The sequence below is a fragment of the Saimiri boliviensis genome, chromosome 7, assembly GCF_048565385.1.
Source record: "Saimiri boliviensis isolate mSaiBol1 chromosome 7, mSaiBol1.pri, whole genome shotgun sequence".
In the NCBI taxonomy this organism is placed as follows: Eukaryota; Metazoa; Chordata; class Mammalia; order Primates; family Cebidae; genus Saimiri; species Saimiri boliviensis.
The window spans coordinates 83,281,007-83,299,292 of NC_133455.1; the positions used below are offsets into that span (position 1 = coordinate 83,281,007).

At 33.1% G+C, this 18,286-nt stretch overlaps 1 protein-coding gene across 1 annotated transcript in view; it reads left to right on the top strand.

The window, feature by feature from the left end:
- LOC101037794 (solute carrier organic anion transporter family member 1B1) overlaps positions 1-18,286 on the top strand; it is a 99,619-nt gene that overhangs the window by 70,984 nt on the left and 10,349 nt on the right. Inside the window, exons 13-15 of the mRNA XM_003926555.4 lie at positions 4,281-4,465; positions 9,687-9,751; positions 12,077-12,194. Coding sequence (XP_003926604.1) covers positions 4,281-4,465; positions 9,687-9,751; positions 12,077-12,194 — 368 coding nt within the window. The remainder of the gene's footprint in view (positions 1-4,280; positions 4,466-9,686; positions 9,752-12,076; positions 12,195-18,286) is intronic.

The following is an 18,286-nucleotide window of genomic DNA, read 5'->3' on the forward strand; positions in this document are numbered from 1 at the left end:
GCAGCCAACAAATATATTTTAAAAAGCTCATTATCACTGGTCATTAGAGAAATCAAAACCACAGTGAGATACCATCTCACACCAGTTAGAATGGCCATTATTAAAAAGTCAGGAAACAACAGATGCTGAAGAGGATGTAAAGAAATAGGAAAACTTTTACACTATTGGTGTAAGCGTAAATTAGTTCAACCATTGTGGAAGACAGTGTGGCAATTCCTCAAGGATCTAGAACTAGAAATACCATTTGACCCAGCAACTGCATTCCTGAGTATATACCCAAAGGATTATAAGTCATTCTGTTATAAAGACATATGCACATGTATGTTTATTGCAACACTGTTCACAATAGCAAAGACTCGAAACCAACCCAAATGCCCATCAAAGACAGACTGGATAAAAAAAATGTGGCACATATATATATCTGAAATACTATTTAGACATAAATAAGGATGAGTTCATGTCCTTTGCAGGGACATGGATGAAACTGGAAGCCATTATTCTCAGCAAACTAACACAGGAACAGAAAGCCAAACACCACATGTTCTCACTCATAAGTAGAAGTCGAGCAATGAGAACACATGGACATAGGGAGGGGAATATCACACACTGGGGCCTGTTGTGGAGTCGGGGGCCAGCGGAGGGATAGCATTGGAGAAATATCTAATATAGATGATGGGTTGATGGGTGCAGCAAACCACTATGGCACATGCATACCTATGTAAAAAGCCTGCATGTTCTGCACATGTATCCCAGAACTTAAAGTATAATTTAAAAAATTAAATTTTTAAAAAACTATCCCACATTTTAAAGTCCAATTCACTGTTGATGGGCACCCAGGTTGAGTCCATGTCTTTGCTATTGTGAATAGTGCTGTGATGATCATATAAGTAGATGTGTTTTTGGTAGAAGAATTTATTTTTCTTTGGGTATATACCCAGTAATGGGATTGCTGAGTTGAATGGCAGTTCTGTTTAAGTTCTTGAAGTCATCTCAAAACTATTTTCCACAGTGACTGAACTAATTTACATTTCTACCAACATAAGATAAACATTCTCTTTTCTCTGCAGCCTTGCCAACATCTTTTTTTTTAAAAAACCTTTTAATAATAGCCATTCTGACTGGTGTCATTATGACCAGTGTGAGATGGTATCTCCTTGGGATTTTACATTTTTCTGGCAATTAATGAGGTTAAACATTTTATGTGTTTGTTAGCTGCTTATATGTCTTCTTTTGAGAAGTGCCAGTTCATGTCCTTTGTTTACTTTTTATTATTGCTTTTTGCTTGTTGAATTGTTCAAGTTTCTTATAGATTCTAGATATTAGTCCTGTGTTAGAAGCATGGTTTGCAAAGGTTTTCTCCCATTCCATAGGTTGTCTTTTCACTCTGTTGATTATTTCTTTTGTTGTGCAGAAGCTCGTTCGTTTAATTATGTCCCACCTGTCAATTTTTTGTTGTTGTTGCAATTGCTTTTGAGAACTTGGTCACAAATTATTTGCCAAGGCCAATATCCAGAATATTTTCTAGGTTTTTTCCAATGGTTTTTATAGTTTTAGGTTTTACACATTAGTCTGTACTATGCTTTGAGTAAATTTTTAATATAAAAAGAAGGGGTCCAGTTTAATTTCTCTATATACCGTTAGCCAGTTATTCCAGCACCATTTATTGAATAATGAGTACTTTCCCCATTGCCATTTAATTATTTATTGATTTATGCTAACTTCTTTGAAGATCAGATGGTTTTAGTTGTGTGGCTTTATTTGTGAGTTCTCTATTCTGTTCTTTTTATCTATGTGTCTGTTTTTGAACCAGTCCTATGCTCTTTGGTTACTATGGCCTTGTAGTATAGTTTATAGTTTGATGTTAGGTAATTTGACGCCTCCTGCTTTGTTCTTTATGCTTAGGATTGCTTTGACTATTCAGTCTCTTTTTTCATACTGAATTTTACAATAGTTTCATTCTATTTCAATGAAAAATGATGCTGGTTGTTTGATAAGAATACCATCGAACCTGTAAATTGCTTTGGGCAGTATAAATATTTCAATGATATTTTTTCTACCAATCCATGAGAATAGAATGTTTTCCCACTTGTTTACGTCACCTATAATTTCTTTCATCAGGGTTTTGTATTAATCCTTGTAGAGATCTTTCACTTCCCTGGTTTAAATGTATTCCCAGGTATTCAATTTATTGCGGTTATTCTAAATGGAACTGCATTCTTGATTTGGGTTTAAATGTTATTGGTATATAGAAATGCTAATTTTTTTCCATTGATTTGTATTCTGAAACTTTATTAAAGTCTGTTGTCAGTTCTAAGAGCCTTTTGGCAGAGTCTTTAGGGTTTTTCAGATATAGAATTATAAGTGCAGAGAGATAATATGACTTCATTTCTTATTTGTCTGTGTTTTATTTCTTTCTGTTTCCTGATTGATCTGTCTGCGATTTCCAGTACTATGTTGAATAAGAGTGGTGAGAGTGAGCATCCACGCCTTGTTCCTGTTCTTAAGGGAAATGCTTCCAGCTTTTACCCATTATATATGATGTTGGCTGTAGTTTTATCATAGATGGCTCTTATTTTGAGCTATGTTCCTTCAATGCACAGTCTGTTGATGAATTTTATCATAGAGAAATGTTGGATTTTATTGAAAGCTTTTTCGGCATCTATTGAAATGCTCATATAATTTTATTCTAAATTCCAATTATGTAGTGAATAACATTTATTGATTTGTGTATGCTAAACCATTCTTACGTCTCAAAAATAAAGACTATTTAGTTATGATGAATTAACTTTTTGATATGCTGCTGGATTCTGTTGGCTAGTGTTTTGTTGAAAAATTTTGCTTCAGTGTTCACGAGGGATATTGGCCTGTTGGTCTGTTGCTGTTGTGTCTTTGATAGATTTTGGTATCGGGATGATTCTGGCTTCAACAAAAATTAGTTAAGAAAGAGCTCTTCTTCCTTAATTTTCCATAATAATTTCAATACAGTAGGTACTTGTTCTTCTTTGTATTTTCAGTAGAATTTGACTATGAATGCTTTTGTTCCAGTGCTTTTATTGATAGGTATTTCTTTTAGTATTGATTCAAATTTGAAACTTCATATTGGTGTTCAGTGTTTCAATTACTTCTTTGTTCAATCTTGGATGGTTATGTGTTTCCAGGAAAGTAAGAATGACCCAATTAATATATGATCCCTTTTTGCACATTAGTGAATGCCTGAAAGTGACATAATATTAGAGCCCTAAATAGAACTCTGTCTACCACGAAGATATAATCTTCATAACACTGGTAATGACTATGCCATTTGCGGGACGCTGAAGTTTTTATTATTTATTTATTTTTTACTAAATCCTTGATCATGAACTATCACTTCTTAAAATAGTGTTCTTTGTACCAAAGCTCAGTTTTATTAACCAATACTCTTGTTCCATAAAAGATTTTTCTATATTATTCCTAGTGAAAAAGACAGAACTGTAAGTTTGGCAGAACCATAGGCATATAGATTTAAATTCTTCTACAATTCTTCCTTCAGTAATTGGTCTTTAGCATTAATAAGTTCAAGATGAACTTCCCTTAAGCTTTAGCCTATATTTAGAACAGAATTTACTAAAACCACCTATCTATATAAACTGTCCAACTGATTAAAAATCTAAAATCACTTGTTCCTACATTGTCCATTTCTGTGCTCTAAACACTAGTGGGGCATTCTATTGTGTTTAACCTCTCTAGTAATAATATCATCTGTCATTATGTTCTTGGATTTTGTTTGTGCCTGCTAAATTAAAATGTTGGCATCTCTATCTGCCTTTATTTTTCCTGGACTCAGTGCCATTCTCATGGGTGACTCCAGTTAAATTTTGATTCCTCCCAAACTACTATGTTACCGCAATTCTTTGAATAATTCCTCTTCAGGGCACGTCTCTGAAACCAAGAGGGTGTCCAAAAGAGTATGTCTTCTGCAGAGACTAAGAGTAAATGGAAAAGAATCATTAAAGAGGATCTATAGTGATGAGAAAATTATATACAGAGTTCTAGACATTAACTTCCTTTTCTTAATTTAAAAATTAAGAATAAACTAAATGGTCATTGTGAATTACATTTTCTTATGCAGAAAGAAGATATTTTACATTTTATCTGTTAAGCAACTGTATTTTTAGAATCTTCTTAAACTGTAAATATATTAGTTAGAACAAGCGAGACTTCTTTAAATATAATGCAATGTATTGGCAGCACTGTTCTGTGTTGAAAATTTCTTATGTCATATTTTATACACAACATTTCAGGTGTTTTATAACTGTAGTTGTTTGGAAGTAACTGGTATCCAGAACAGAAATTACTCAGCCCATTTGGGTGAATGTCCAAGAGAAGATGCTTGTACAAGGAAATTTTACCCTTTTGTTGCAATACAAGTCTTTAATTTATTTTTTTCTGCACTTGGAGGCACCTCATTTATCATGCTGATTGTTAAGTAAGTATGACTTTTAAAAATATTTTCATATGTATGAGACTATAAACACACCTAATGATATACATATGTTTAAATAATATGCTGGAAAAAATCATATTTTGTCAAATTTTAATTTTCTGAGAATTCATCTTATTAAAATTATTATGAACTCTCAATGCCATAATTAATAATTTTACCTCTAATTCTTCTATTAAGAAGTCCAGATTTCATACTTTCTTCTCTTACTAAGAATCTGAATACACAGACTGACAATTGCCTCAGTTGTAAAAGAATCTCCCTAGGATTCTAAAAGAACCTTCTCGAATTTTGAGTTGCCTTTGATTCTAATGGATCTGTCAGGGGAAATCTATTGATTTCACTAAAATAGAGCATTTGAAAATTAGATATAAAAATATGCTTCATTTGATAATAACATTCCAAAGCTTTTAATTCACTCATAGCATGACTTTTAATCTAGTTTAAAAGCATGAGAAAAATTAAATCCAGCATGAGAAGAATTAATTCCTTTCTTGAATCAATAGACAAGATACAATGCTTGATGAATATTACATGGTAAATGAAACCAATAAGATACTTGTTGTCATACAGCTTTCAAAGTTACAGGAAAGACTGGTGTGAGATAAATAACCTTAAAATCAAAACACATATTTATAAATTTTTCTGAGTGCTAATCAGGAAAAAGACTGCCCTAAAAAGATTTAAAAGGGAAAGTTAATTTAGGATTGTGATGGTGGACTGTGAAGAAGAGGATTCAGAGTATATCCAAAATAAGTAACATTTATTCTAAAGATCTAAAGAAAAAGCTAAATGAAAGAGTTTCCAGGAGAGCATCTGCATGCTGATGCCTTAACACAGGAAAGAGCTGGTGTGTTTAAGGAATGAAAAGAAGCTGGTAGATTTAAGCATACTGAATGAGAGGTTGTGACACAGAACATTGGAGAGTTAGGAAGGGTGCGGATAATGCATGCCCTACTGGCCAAGTTGATTCAATCACCTAAAACTAATAACATGTAAATAATTGCTCTAAGATCTTAAAAATATACATGTGTAAGTATAATGACCTAGGTGTTAACCTAATTGTACTTTTAAAACGTACATTCAAAATACTTTTAAAATCACAAGTTCACTGTCTGCCAACAGTATGACATGGTAGAGAAGAAAAAAGCAAAAGTATTTTTAACATTTGTTAACATTAATATAAATCTGTAAATTGAATTTACAGTTGTTTAATTTTGATCATAACTGAAAATCTTATCAGATTATTTATACTAAATATTCCACAGATATAGCTCCATCTTAATATAAAATGTTGTCTACTCAAAAGAAGCCTTCCATATTTGCCAAATTAGATTCATTAACATATTAAAAGTAACCTTAAAATTAAATAATAATTTGCATATCAACATGTTTTAGCTTTTTATTTTAAACTCATAAGAAAGTTTTAAAAAACACTTTCATCATTGATAACAATATTATATCTATTTCAGAAATTGATTAAATCAGCATTACAACTTTTCAAAAATATTTAACTCTTGATAGACTTTGATTTTATTGAAAGAAGCATTTTGTGAACCTGACTATGGAATAAAAATATAAACTTCAGTTTGTTAATGATTTTCTAATGCTTACACTATGAGGCTATTTTTTAAAACTAGATTAAATAGGCATAAGGCCATTCATTTATTTAACACGTATTATGTGTGTCAAACACAGTTGTATATATTGAGGATGCAACTGTGAACAAAAGTGATAAAACTTTTATTAGCTTTTAGTGGGGGTGGGGAATGAAGAAATGATTATGTGTAGCAGAAAAAACAATAAACAAATAAGTGAGTAAATATATAAAATGGAGTAAGTGTGAAGCACTAGAAAGATAAATAAATCAGAGTTAAGAAAATAGAAAGAAATGAGAAAATAGGTAAGAGATACTAGTACAGATACTGTGCAGATACTATGCATTGGAAGTCCTTTGAGAAAAGACTTGAATGAAGAGATAGAAAATAAAGGTACAAGCCATGCTAAATGGAGATGGAGGAGGAACAATTCAGGCAAGGTAGGACAAAGATAAAGGTCCTGGTGTGGAGCATAGTTAACATGTACAAGGTCTGAAAACGTGCGTGAGGAAGAAAGAAGTAACAAGTGCAGCAAGAGAGCTAGCCTAGTTCAGATCCAACAGGTCATAGGAAAGACGGGAGTTTATTCTAAATGTGTTGAGAAGCCCAAGGGGGTATAAGCATAAGCGTTAGCATTGCACAGATGACTTACATTACTAGAAGATCACGCTGGCTGTGCATGGAAAGTAAGTTTTGCGAAAACCACAGTGAAGTCAGGGAAAACAGAAGGCTTGAATTGTTCTTTACAAGATGGAAGCTTGATTGAAGATGGTGACGGTAGGAAAATATGAAGTAAATAAAATGAGGCAGGAGAATTGCTTGAACCTGGGAGATGGAGGTTGAAGTCACTTTAGCCTGGGTGACAGAGTGAAACTCTGTCTCAAACCATAAAAAAAACAAAAGCATATTTAATACCTTTGTGAGCCACTGTGAAATCAATTCAGAAATCAATACTAAGAGGAACCCTCAGAAAGATATGAATAATGAAAGTTAAATAATCTCCTCTTGAATGATTGCTGGGTCTATGATAAAATTAAGGCAAAAATTATTTTAAACATTTCAAGTGAATGAAAATATAAACAAAACACCAAAAACCTCTGAGATACAGCAAAAGCACAGTTAAGCAGAAAATTTATAGTGTTAAATGCCTACATCAAAAACATAGAAAGATCTCAAATTAATAACCTAATGTTATGCCTAAAGTAGAAAAACAAGGACAAACCATACTCAGAATTACTACAAAGAAAGAAAGAACAAAGATCAGAGCAAAAATAAATGAATTTCAGACCAGAAAAAACTCAAAAGCTCAATGAAACAAAATTGTTTATTTGAAAACCTAGACAAAAATTGGTAAACTACTACCTAGGGTAACCAAGAAGAAGAGAGAATATTCAAATAAGCAGAATCAGAAATAATAAAGGTGTCATTACAACTGATACAACAGAAATGAAAGAAATGAAGAAGATCAACAGAGACTATTATGAGCATCTCTACATTCATGAAATGAAAATACTAGAGGAAATAGATAAAATGCTGGAAACATGCAACTTTCTAATTTTGAACATGGTAGAACAAAAAATTTGAACAAACAAATAATGAATAGCAAAATTGAATTAGTAATAAAAATTCCCCAACAAGAAAAAGCCCAGGAACAGATGGATTCACAGCTGAAATATATCAGACATACAAGGAAGGATCAATACCAATCCTACTAAAACTGTTCCAAAAAATTGAGGAGGAAGTAATCTTTCCTAACTCATTATGTAAAGCAAGCATTGCCCTGATACAATGACATGCAAGGACACACACAAAATAGAAAACCACAAACCAATATCCCTGATGAATATATTAAAAATTATCAATAAAATACTAGCAAATCAAATCCAATAGCATATAAGAAAAATTTTATAACATGATTGAGTTGCTTTTATTCCAGGGATGAAAGTTTGGTTCAACATGCATAAATCAATAAATGTGATTTGCCACACAGACAAAATTAAAAAACATATGATCAGATAAAATTTAAACCAAAACCATATGATCATCTCAATAGATGCAGAAAAAGTTATTTGATAAAATTTAACATCCCTTGAGTTCATGTCCTTTGCAGGGACACGGATAAAGCTGGAAATCCTTATTCTCAGCAAACTGACACAAGAACAGAAAATCAAGCACTGCATGTTCTCACTCATAAGTGGGTGTTGAACAATGAGAACATATGGACACAGGAAGGGAAACATCACACACCAGGGCCTGTCACAGGGTAGGGAGCTAGGGGAGGAATAGCATTAGGAAAAATACCTAATGTAGATGACAGGGTGATGGATGCAGCAAACCACCATGGCACATGTGTACCTATGTAACAAACCTGTACATTCTGCATATGTACCCCAGAACTTAAAGTATAATACTTAAGAAAAAGAAAAAAAAATTAACATCCTTTCATGACAAAAATCCTCAACAATCTAGGCATCAAAGGAACATACCTCAAAATAATGAAAGCTATGTATGACAAACCCACTGCCAACATCATACTGAAAGGGAAAAAGTTGAAAGCATTCTCCCGGGACCTGAAACAAGACAACTATGTCTGTTTTCACCACTCCTACTGCACATAGTATGGGAAGTTCTAGCTAAAGCAATCAGGCAATAGAAAGAAGTGGCATCCAAGTTAGAAAAGAAGAAGTCAAATAAACTCTGTTCATTGATGATATGCAACGAAAGCAACACAAATAGACTAATGGGAATTAAACTAAAAAGTTCCTACACAGCAATAGGAATAATCAACAGAGTAAATAGACAACTTCCAGGATGGGAAAAAATATTTACAAACAATACATATGACAAAGGGCTAATATTCTTAATCTATAAGAAATACAAGAAACTCAACAAGAAAACAAATATTTAAGATAGGGTAAATAATATGACCAGTATTTTTCAAAAGACAGACAAGCAGTCAACAAACAAACATATGACAAAACTCAATATTACTAATCATCAGAAAAATGAAAATTAGAGCTACAATGAGATTGTATTTTACACCAATCACAAAGGCCATTACTAAGAAGTCAAAAAGCTAGATACTAGTAAGAATACTGAGAAAAAGGAATGCTTATATACTGTTGAGAATACAAATTAGTACAACCCTTATGAAAAACAATGTGGAGATTTTTCAAATAAGTGAAAATATAACTAACTATCATTTGGCCCGGCAATCCCACGATTGGGTAGCTACTAAAAGGAAAGTAAATCATTTTATGAAAAAGACTCATGCTTATGCACACTTACATAACACTGACTAGACCACAAACAATCAGTATCTTCAGAGACATAGTAAGTCTGTTCTAATCACTTTCTCATACGATTTTCATACGTACCCATTAAGCCATCTTGAAATCATGATGCATTGAATAAATAAGGAAATTATTATTATTATCTCTCAAATGTTTACCTTTTAAAACAATTAAAATATAACATTATATAATGGAGCCATTCAACTGAGGGCTTAATTCCATCATAAAGAAAAACAACACAAGAAAAGCTTTAATGTTGTTTCAGTGTGATAATTTAATGTCATTTAATGTTTCTTTGCCTTTATTTTATTTCAGAATTGTTCAACCTGAATTGAAATCACTTGCACTGGGTTTCCAGTCAATGGTTATACGAGCACTAGGTATGATGAAAAAATAGATATTTACATATATATTAAATTTAAGTTATAAATATTCATTTCAAGGCTTAAAGACCAAATGTAATGAATCTTTATGATAGTATATAAAATTAGTATCATTTATATTTCTGTGATAAATAATAAGAGACAGTGTAAAACTGAGTGACCTAAAAAAGAATTTGATTGTTAATTATAGGTTAAGTCAATCTGTTAAGACTAAGGAATTACTGTAGTTGTATTGCACTCTTTCAAACACTAAGATAGATGCTTCCCTAAATTTTTCTTTTTTTCAAAAAAAAAAAAAAGAATATTTCCTCCTGGTAGGGAGAGTGAAGAGCCTAACTTCTTAACTGAGGCATGATTTAGACAAGGCCTAAAGTAGCTTTGGAAGAGTGGAAATCTGCCCGGGGAGTCTGGTCAGGCAATGGTCAAATTGCAATGGAGAAATTGTGTAGGAAGTGTATTTGATGAGAAGGTCACAAATCCTCAAGTTAAAAAGAAGAAATATAGAAGGAACAGAAGAGAGAAGACAAGATGCTGTAGTATTCCAGTGTTTTTTTTTTTTTTTTTTTTTCTTACAACTCCCTCTTGTGTGTCTTTAATCTCCCAGCCTCTGTACCACCTGGCAGTTTTCTGACTTCAGATTCAACAGATACATCAGTGCTAGAACCTGGGTCGCAGAAGCTGAAAGTAATATTTGGGTTGTTAGTACTCCTTCTAATACATAGAAATGAGCCTGTGAGAATGGAGTACATTTTTTTAGCAATAGAAAATAGAAAAAAAATGAATTTCACCATTCTAATTCTGAGTATCTTATTTTGATGTGTCCAATATGTGGCACAATGGAACCTAAATGCACCTATGGAAAAAATACACAGTTAGTACAAAACTTCCAATTCACAAGCAGTTGTCTTGAATACAATAAATGTGTGAATTGTGGAAGGCTTATATGGTGTATTTACCTGAAAAAGTCATTTAGAAAACAGGTTATGAGTTTTTAAATTATAGTAATTAGGATCAAGTTTGTTACTTAAAACAATTCATTACATTTATTCAAATCAGTGACATTATTTGGGGAAAATAAAATGTTGGTGTATATTTTTCATTTTTCAAAGGGTGGCTGTCATTTTTGAAACCTGAAAATTTCTCATGCATTTCCTCAGTATCAGTTTTTTTCACATACATTAGTCTCAGTCCCTTGTCATTCTAAGATTTCTTACTCTAAAAAAATGAGACTGATGAAGAGTAAATGGAATAAAAAAATTGTGATATATAAATCACTATTATTTTTTACATGATAAAATAAATTCTAAAAATTATTCACCACAATACAAAAAAAGAACTAAGTAAAGTTATGAATATTTTAGTTCTACCATCTGAAGGATAGCTCTCTACTGGCATGTCCCTAAAATTCTCTATCAAGCTACCTTTGCCTAGAACCAGGAGTCAATCTCAGAATTCATTACAACAGCAGTAGAAGCAGATGGACATTTATTATATAAACAACATATCTGTCTGTGAAAACCTCACATTTTGCAAAATCATTAGCTACAAATAAAAATTAAGGAAAAGACCACTGAAAACTTATGCATCATTGTGACCAGAACACTAACACAAACAAAATTTAGTGCCACATGCCCTAACTTAGACAGCCTAAGCTGCTTCAGGAGGTATTTACAAATGTACAAAATCAATTCGTAGAAAATTGCTGGACTATCAGCTCTAATGATATCAAGAAGTGGAAAGTAGAAGTCTGAGCCCAGAAAAAAGTACAACCTGCCAAGAGCTAAGCACTCCCTGAAGCTCAGCCTATACTTATCTGGGGAGGGAGTTCTGATGAAGCACTCACTTTTAAATTCTCTTAAAATTGTGTTAAAAAAAAAAAAAAAAAGTCTGCCTTTACAGCAGTTGAGCCAAGATCCTTTTCCTTTCCCCACAACATTGTAATTCTACTCCATTTCAGCTTTCTTTGCCTAAGGAAAAAAAAAAATCCCATATTAACCAACATAACTTCCAAGTTTTACTAAAAACATTATCTCTTTTACCATTCAGGCTTAAGTTAATTGGTACCATAAGAAGAACAGAGTGTAGATGCATGTATGTAGGGAGGGTAAAATACAGTAGGTGAAAGACATCAATGACATTACTACACGATTTGGGTCTTAGAGATTTCTAATAGTCTTTGTTATTGGGTAGATGCAGGATAAAATAATAAAAGAATCCTCCAAATTTTTAAACTTTTAATTTATCAAAATGTATCAATGTGAAATATCACAAAGTTACATTTAAAATATGTGCCCTGGACTGACAAATTCTCTTCTATTACAGGAGGAATTCTAGCTCCGATATATTTTGGAGCTCTAATTGATAGAACATGCATGAAGTGGTCTACCAGCAGCTGTGGCACACATGGGTCTTGTAGGATATATAATTCCACATTATTTGCGTAAGTTGTCATAAATATATTTCATTGATTTATTTTTTCTTTGACTATATTAATTCCTAAATAATATCATTTTATTGTATAATATTAATAATAGCTGCCATTTAATGAAAACTTACTTTGAATGCAGTATGGTATCGAGCAATCTGGTATCTCATTTTAATGCTTCTAGAAAGTACAGAAAATGAATATTTTCTTCTATTCCATTAAATATGAAGGAACTATGATTCAAGTATAATAATCAACTTGTCAAAAATCACAAGTAATAAAAAATGACTAGGATTTGTATGTGAATCTTTTTTGTTTCTAAAACTCTTCTCATATTAATATATATGGATAAATATACACATGTAAGTATAGTCATATATATTCAGTTGCCTCTGACTTCTCTGGGAAAACATAAAATCAGTGGCTGGGGCTCTGATCATATGTCAATTAAGAAAAAAAGGGAAAATATGTTTCTCTGTTACTCTATTCATGGGGAGAGATACTCCACAAGTGACATGAAGATAACTGCATGGGCATCTGAAAAAAACAAAAAGGTGCAATTATACCTTACCTCTTTAAAAAACGAATGTCAAATTCATATATTGACAAATTACACATTTTTAAATGTGAAACTATATGTATTAAAACTCATAGTATAAATTCTTTCAATTATCTAGGAGGAAGCAGAAATGTGTTTCTAAGTATGACCCAAATACTCAAAAACATAATAGAAAAAAAGATAAAATATTTGTAGAACTCTGCATCATTAAACTTTTAAAAAAGCAAATTCAAAATGGAAGTATAAATTAGGAGAAGAATTTGCAACTTGTAACACAGACACAGGCAAATATCCTAAATATAAAAGGAGCTCTTAGAAAGCAGCAAAAACAACACCCAGTGCTGGAAAGGATGCAAAACAATAGGAATTTCCTTTCATTTTCCTTTCATTGCTGGTGGAAATGTAAAAATAGTGGAGCCATGGTAGAAGACAGTCTGGAAGTTTCTTACAAAGCAAAACCTGGGCTTATTATATGGTTAAGTTATCATGCACCTAGGTATTTACCTAAGTTAGATGAATACAAGTCCCCACAAAAACCTGCACTCGAATATGAAGAAATGGAAGCAAGCAAGGTGTCTTTCAATAGGTGAATGGATAACCAAACTGGGGTACATTCATACAATAGCAAATTACTCATCAATAGAAAGAAGTGACCTGCCAACTTACAAAAAAAAAAAAAAAAAAAAAAAAAAAAAAAAAAAAAAAAAAAAAACAACAACAACAAAGAAACTAAATGTATGTAGCTAAGTAAAAGATGGCAGTCTAAAACTTCTGGGGCCAGATGTGGTGGCTCACGCGTGTAATCCCAGCACTTTGGGAGGCCAAGGCAGGCAGATCATGAGGTCAGGAGTTTGAGACCAGACTCACCAACATAGTGAAACCTTTCCTACTAAAAATAGAGTGTGCACCTGTAATCTCACCTACTCAGGAGGCTGAGGAGAATCGATTGAACCCAGGAGGTGGAGATTGCAGCAATGAGCAGGATCACCCCACTGCACACCAGCCTGGCTGACAGAGGGAGACTACATCTCTTGGCTTGGTGCAGTGGCCCAGGCCTATAATCCAGGCACTTTGGGAGACCAAGGTGGAAGGATCAATGAGGCCAGGAGTTTGACATCAGCCTGGACAACATGGGAAAACCCTGTCTCTACTAAAAATACAAAAACTAGCCAGGCACTTTGGTACACATCTGTAATCTCAGCTATTTGGGAGGCTGAGGCACAAGAATCCCTTGAACCCAGGAGGCAGAGTTTGCAGTGAACTGAGATCATGCCACTGAACTTCAACCTGGCCAACAGAGCAAGACTCTGTTGCAAAAAAAAAAAAAAAAAAAAAAAAAAAAAATTAAAAACAATTAAAGAAGCTTCTGACTATGTTTTCCTAACCGTATGACCTTTTATAAAAGGCCAAACTATGAAGACAATGAAAGATCAGTGGTTGCTAGGAGCTCAGTGAGGAAGAGACAGGGATGAGTAGCTGGAGCACAGGGCATTTTTAGGGTGGTAAAATGATTCTATATGATATTATAATGTTTGGTACACATTATATATTTGTCTAGCCTATGGACCCATACCCATACAACTACAAACCACATAAAAAGTGAACCCTAATCTAAAATATGAACTTAATAATAATGCATTAATATTGTTCGTCAATTGCAACAAAGGTACTGCAGTAATACAAACTGTTAATGATAGGTGAAACTGCATATGTGGGGCAGGGAGTATACACAACTTCTCATACTTTCGGTATAGTTTTTCTGTAAATCTAAAATTTCTGTGAAAAGTATGTTCTATTAAAAAAAAATCAAATATCTCCCAAAGAAAATAATTACTAATGGCTACTTACTCAGTCGATTGTTTCTTTTGTTGCATAGAAGCTCTTTAGTATAATTAAGTCTTTCGTTTATTTTTGTTTTTTGTTGTATTTGATTTTAGGCCTAGGCCAATGTCCAGAAGAGTGTATTTTAGTTTTTCTTCTAGGATTTTCATAGTTTCATGTCTTGGATTTAGACCTTTTATTCATGTTCAGTTAGTTTTTGTATATGGTGAAAGGGAAGTGTTTACTTTTATTCTTCCGCATATCACTAGCCAAGTTTCTTAGCACCAATTCTGGAATAGGTTGTCATTTTCCCTTTTTTTTTTTTCAACTTTGTCACAGTAAGTTGATTGTAGGTTTGTGGCTTTATTTTGGGTTTGTATTCTGTTCCATTGATGTATGTGTGTATATTTGTATCAGTACCATGCTCTTTTAGTTATAATAGCCTTGTAATATAATTTGAAGTTAGGTAATATGATGCCTCTGCTTTATTCTTTTGGTTTAGGATGCTTTGGTTATTCAGGCTCTTTTTGTGTGTGTCCATATGAATTTTAGAATTTTTTTAATTCTGTAAAAAAGATGACATTAGCAATTTAGTAGAAATTGCACTGAACCTGGTAGATTGCTTTGGGCAATATGGTCATTTTAATGTTATTGATTGTTTCAAGCCATGAGCTTGAAATGGTTTTTCCTCTGTGCCATATGTGATTTATTTCATCAGTTTTTTGTGCTTCTTCTCTGAGATAACTTTTACCTCCTAGGTTAAATGTATTCCTAGATATTTTATTTTTTGCAGACAGGATTAAGTTATTGATTTGGTTCTCAGGTTAAACATTATTGGTGTATAGAAATGTTACTAAATTTCACAAATCTATTTTATATTCTTAAACTTTGCTGAAGTCATTTATCAGAGCTGGGAGTTTTTAGGTAGAATCTTTAGGGTTTTCTAGGCATGAGATTATGTCTTCAGTGAATAGACATAATTTGGTATCCTCATTTCCTCTTTAGATGCCTTTTATTTCTTTTCTTTGCAGCATTGCTCTGGGTAGGATGTAAGAGTGGTAAGAGTGGACACCTTTGACTTTTTCCAGTTCCTAGGGGGAATGCTTTCAACATTTCTGTATCAGTCTATCCTTGAATGGCTATAAAGAACTACCTGAGACTCACTAATTGACAAGAAAAGAGATTTAATAGACTCACAGTTCTGCAAGCTGTACAGTAAGCATAGCTGGTGAGGCCCCAGAAAACTTAAAGTCATGGAGGAAAGTGGAAGGGGAAGCAGGCATATCTTCACAGGGCTGGCAGTAGAACATGAGAGAGAGAGAGCAAAGGAGGAGATGTTACACACTTTCAAACAACCACATCTTGTCAGAATTCTACCACGAGATAGCATTAGGGAGATGGTGCTAAACCATTAGAAACTAACCCCAGAACCACCCCCTAATGATTCAATCACCACGAACCACGCCCCACCCCTAACATTGGGAATTACAATTCAGTGTGAGATTAGGGTGGGGACACAGAGCCAAACCATTTCAATTTCCCTTTTCAGTATGACTTTGACTGTAGTTTTCTCATAGATGGCTCATTATTTTAAGGTATGTTTCTTCAGTGTTTAGTTTATTGAGGCTTTTTATCATGAAGCAATATAAAATTTTATCAAATACATTTTATGTCTGTAAAGGTATTCACAGGATTTTTGTATTTAATTCTGTTTGTATGGCATAAAATATCTATTGATTTGCATATGTTGAAACGTTCTGGCATCCAAAGAATAAAATACACTTAATTGTGATGGTACCCTTTTTATTTACTGCTGCATTTGGTTTGATAGTATTTTGTTAAAGACTTTTGTGTCTATGTTCATAAGGGATATTGGTCTTTAGTTTTTTTTTGTGTGTATGTTCTTGCCAAATTTTGGTATCTGAATGATACTGGTTTTGTAGAATGAGTTTGAAAATAATCTGTCCTCCTTAATTGGAATAGTTTTAGTAAGATTAATAACAGCTTTCTTTTGTACATCTGATCAAATTTAGCGGTGAATTTGTCTGGTCCTGGGCTTTTTGGTTTGCTACATATTTTATTACTGAATTAATTTTGTAGCTTGTCTTTGGTCTGTTCAGTATAACAATTTCTTTGTGGTTCAATCTTGGAAGACTGTGTTTCCAGGAATCTATTTACTTCCTTTAGATTTTCTAATTTGTGTGTGTAGAGATGTTCATGGTATTCTTTAAGAATATTTTATTTCTATGATGTCAACTATAATGTCACTTTTTTAATTCTTATTCTGCTTATTTAAAGCTTATTTTTCTTGATTAATCTGGCTAGTGGTCTATCAATTTTGTTTATTTTTTCAAAGAACCAGGTTTCTGTTTTATTGACCCTTTGTATGTGTTTATTTTTCTCAATTTCATTTTATTCTGCTTTGATATTTATTATTTCTTGTCTTCTGGGTTGATTTGTTCTTGTTTTTCGAATTCCTTTAGGTGCGTTGTTAGGTGGTTATATGAGATCAGTATATTCTTTGATTTAAGTGAAACGACCCAGTGATTTCACCTTGCCCATTGCCTAGACAGAACTGATATATCAAGACAGAGGAATTGCTATAAAGAAAGAGTAATTTATTCAGAGCTGGCTACACAGAAGACCGGTTTTATTATTACTCAAATTGGTCTCTCTGAAAATTTGAAGACTGGAGTTTTTAAAGATAATTTGGTGGATAGGGGCCCAGTGAGTCAGGAGTTCTGATTGGTCAGGTCAAAGGTGAAATCATAGAAAGTCTATGCTTTATTCTTGTGCTAAGCCAGTTCCTCAGTGGGGACCATGGAACCAGATAAGCTAGTTTGTCTATCTGGGTGGAGCAAACTGATCTGTCAAGTTAGGTGTCTGCAAAATGTCTCAACTTCTGATCTTAGGTTTTACAACAGTGATGTTATTCTCAGGAGCAATTTGGATAGGGTCAGAATCTTGAAGCTTTTAGCTACATGGCTCCTAAACCATAATTTCTAATCTTCTGGCTAATTTGTTAGTTCTGCAAAGGCAGTCTAGTCCCCAGGCAAGAAGGAGGTTTGTTTTAGAAAAGGGATTTTATTGTTTCCATTTTTCAATCTCTAAAGTATCAACTAAGTTATTCCCAGCATTAGTAGCAAAAGGAATAATTATTTGCCATATACATTCTTTTTTAAAATTGGCTTTGTTGAAACTTTGTTCTATAAGAAATATTATATTGTCTTTTTAAAGGCTTGAAGTCCCACCATGGGTTTGTGCTATCAAATATCTGCAGGAGTTGGGTAAAATTTCTCCTCTCAAGGTCCCAAGATAAATTGTGCCAAGAAGAAAGGGACATTCTTACTACAGGTCAGGAATACTGTACAGGGAATGCATAGACAAGGTGTAAGGCCAGCTTTTCCTAGGGGCTCCTATTGGCTCCATAAGTCAACTATTTTTTAAAGAAAGCTTCCATTCCAGGTAAAGCCTTGGTAAAATAACCAGTTATTTCATTTAGTTCCTGTTATAAGAAAAAAACACATTCTTGTTGCACTTATGCAAATAAGTATACTGTCATAAGTTGAGAATACTCAGAATTTTTTTTTAATTCTGGAGAAATTAGTTAGAGGAAAAGGAACATGCTCCAAAATGTACTCCCAGGAATATACTTTACTCAGTTGCTAAAAGTTGTAAACACTCAAAAGAAAAAATTGTATTGACTCTGAGAAACAAATGAATTAGC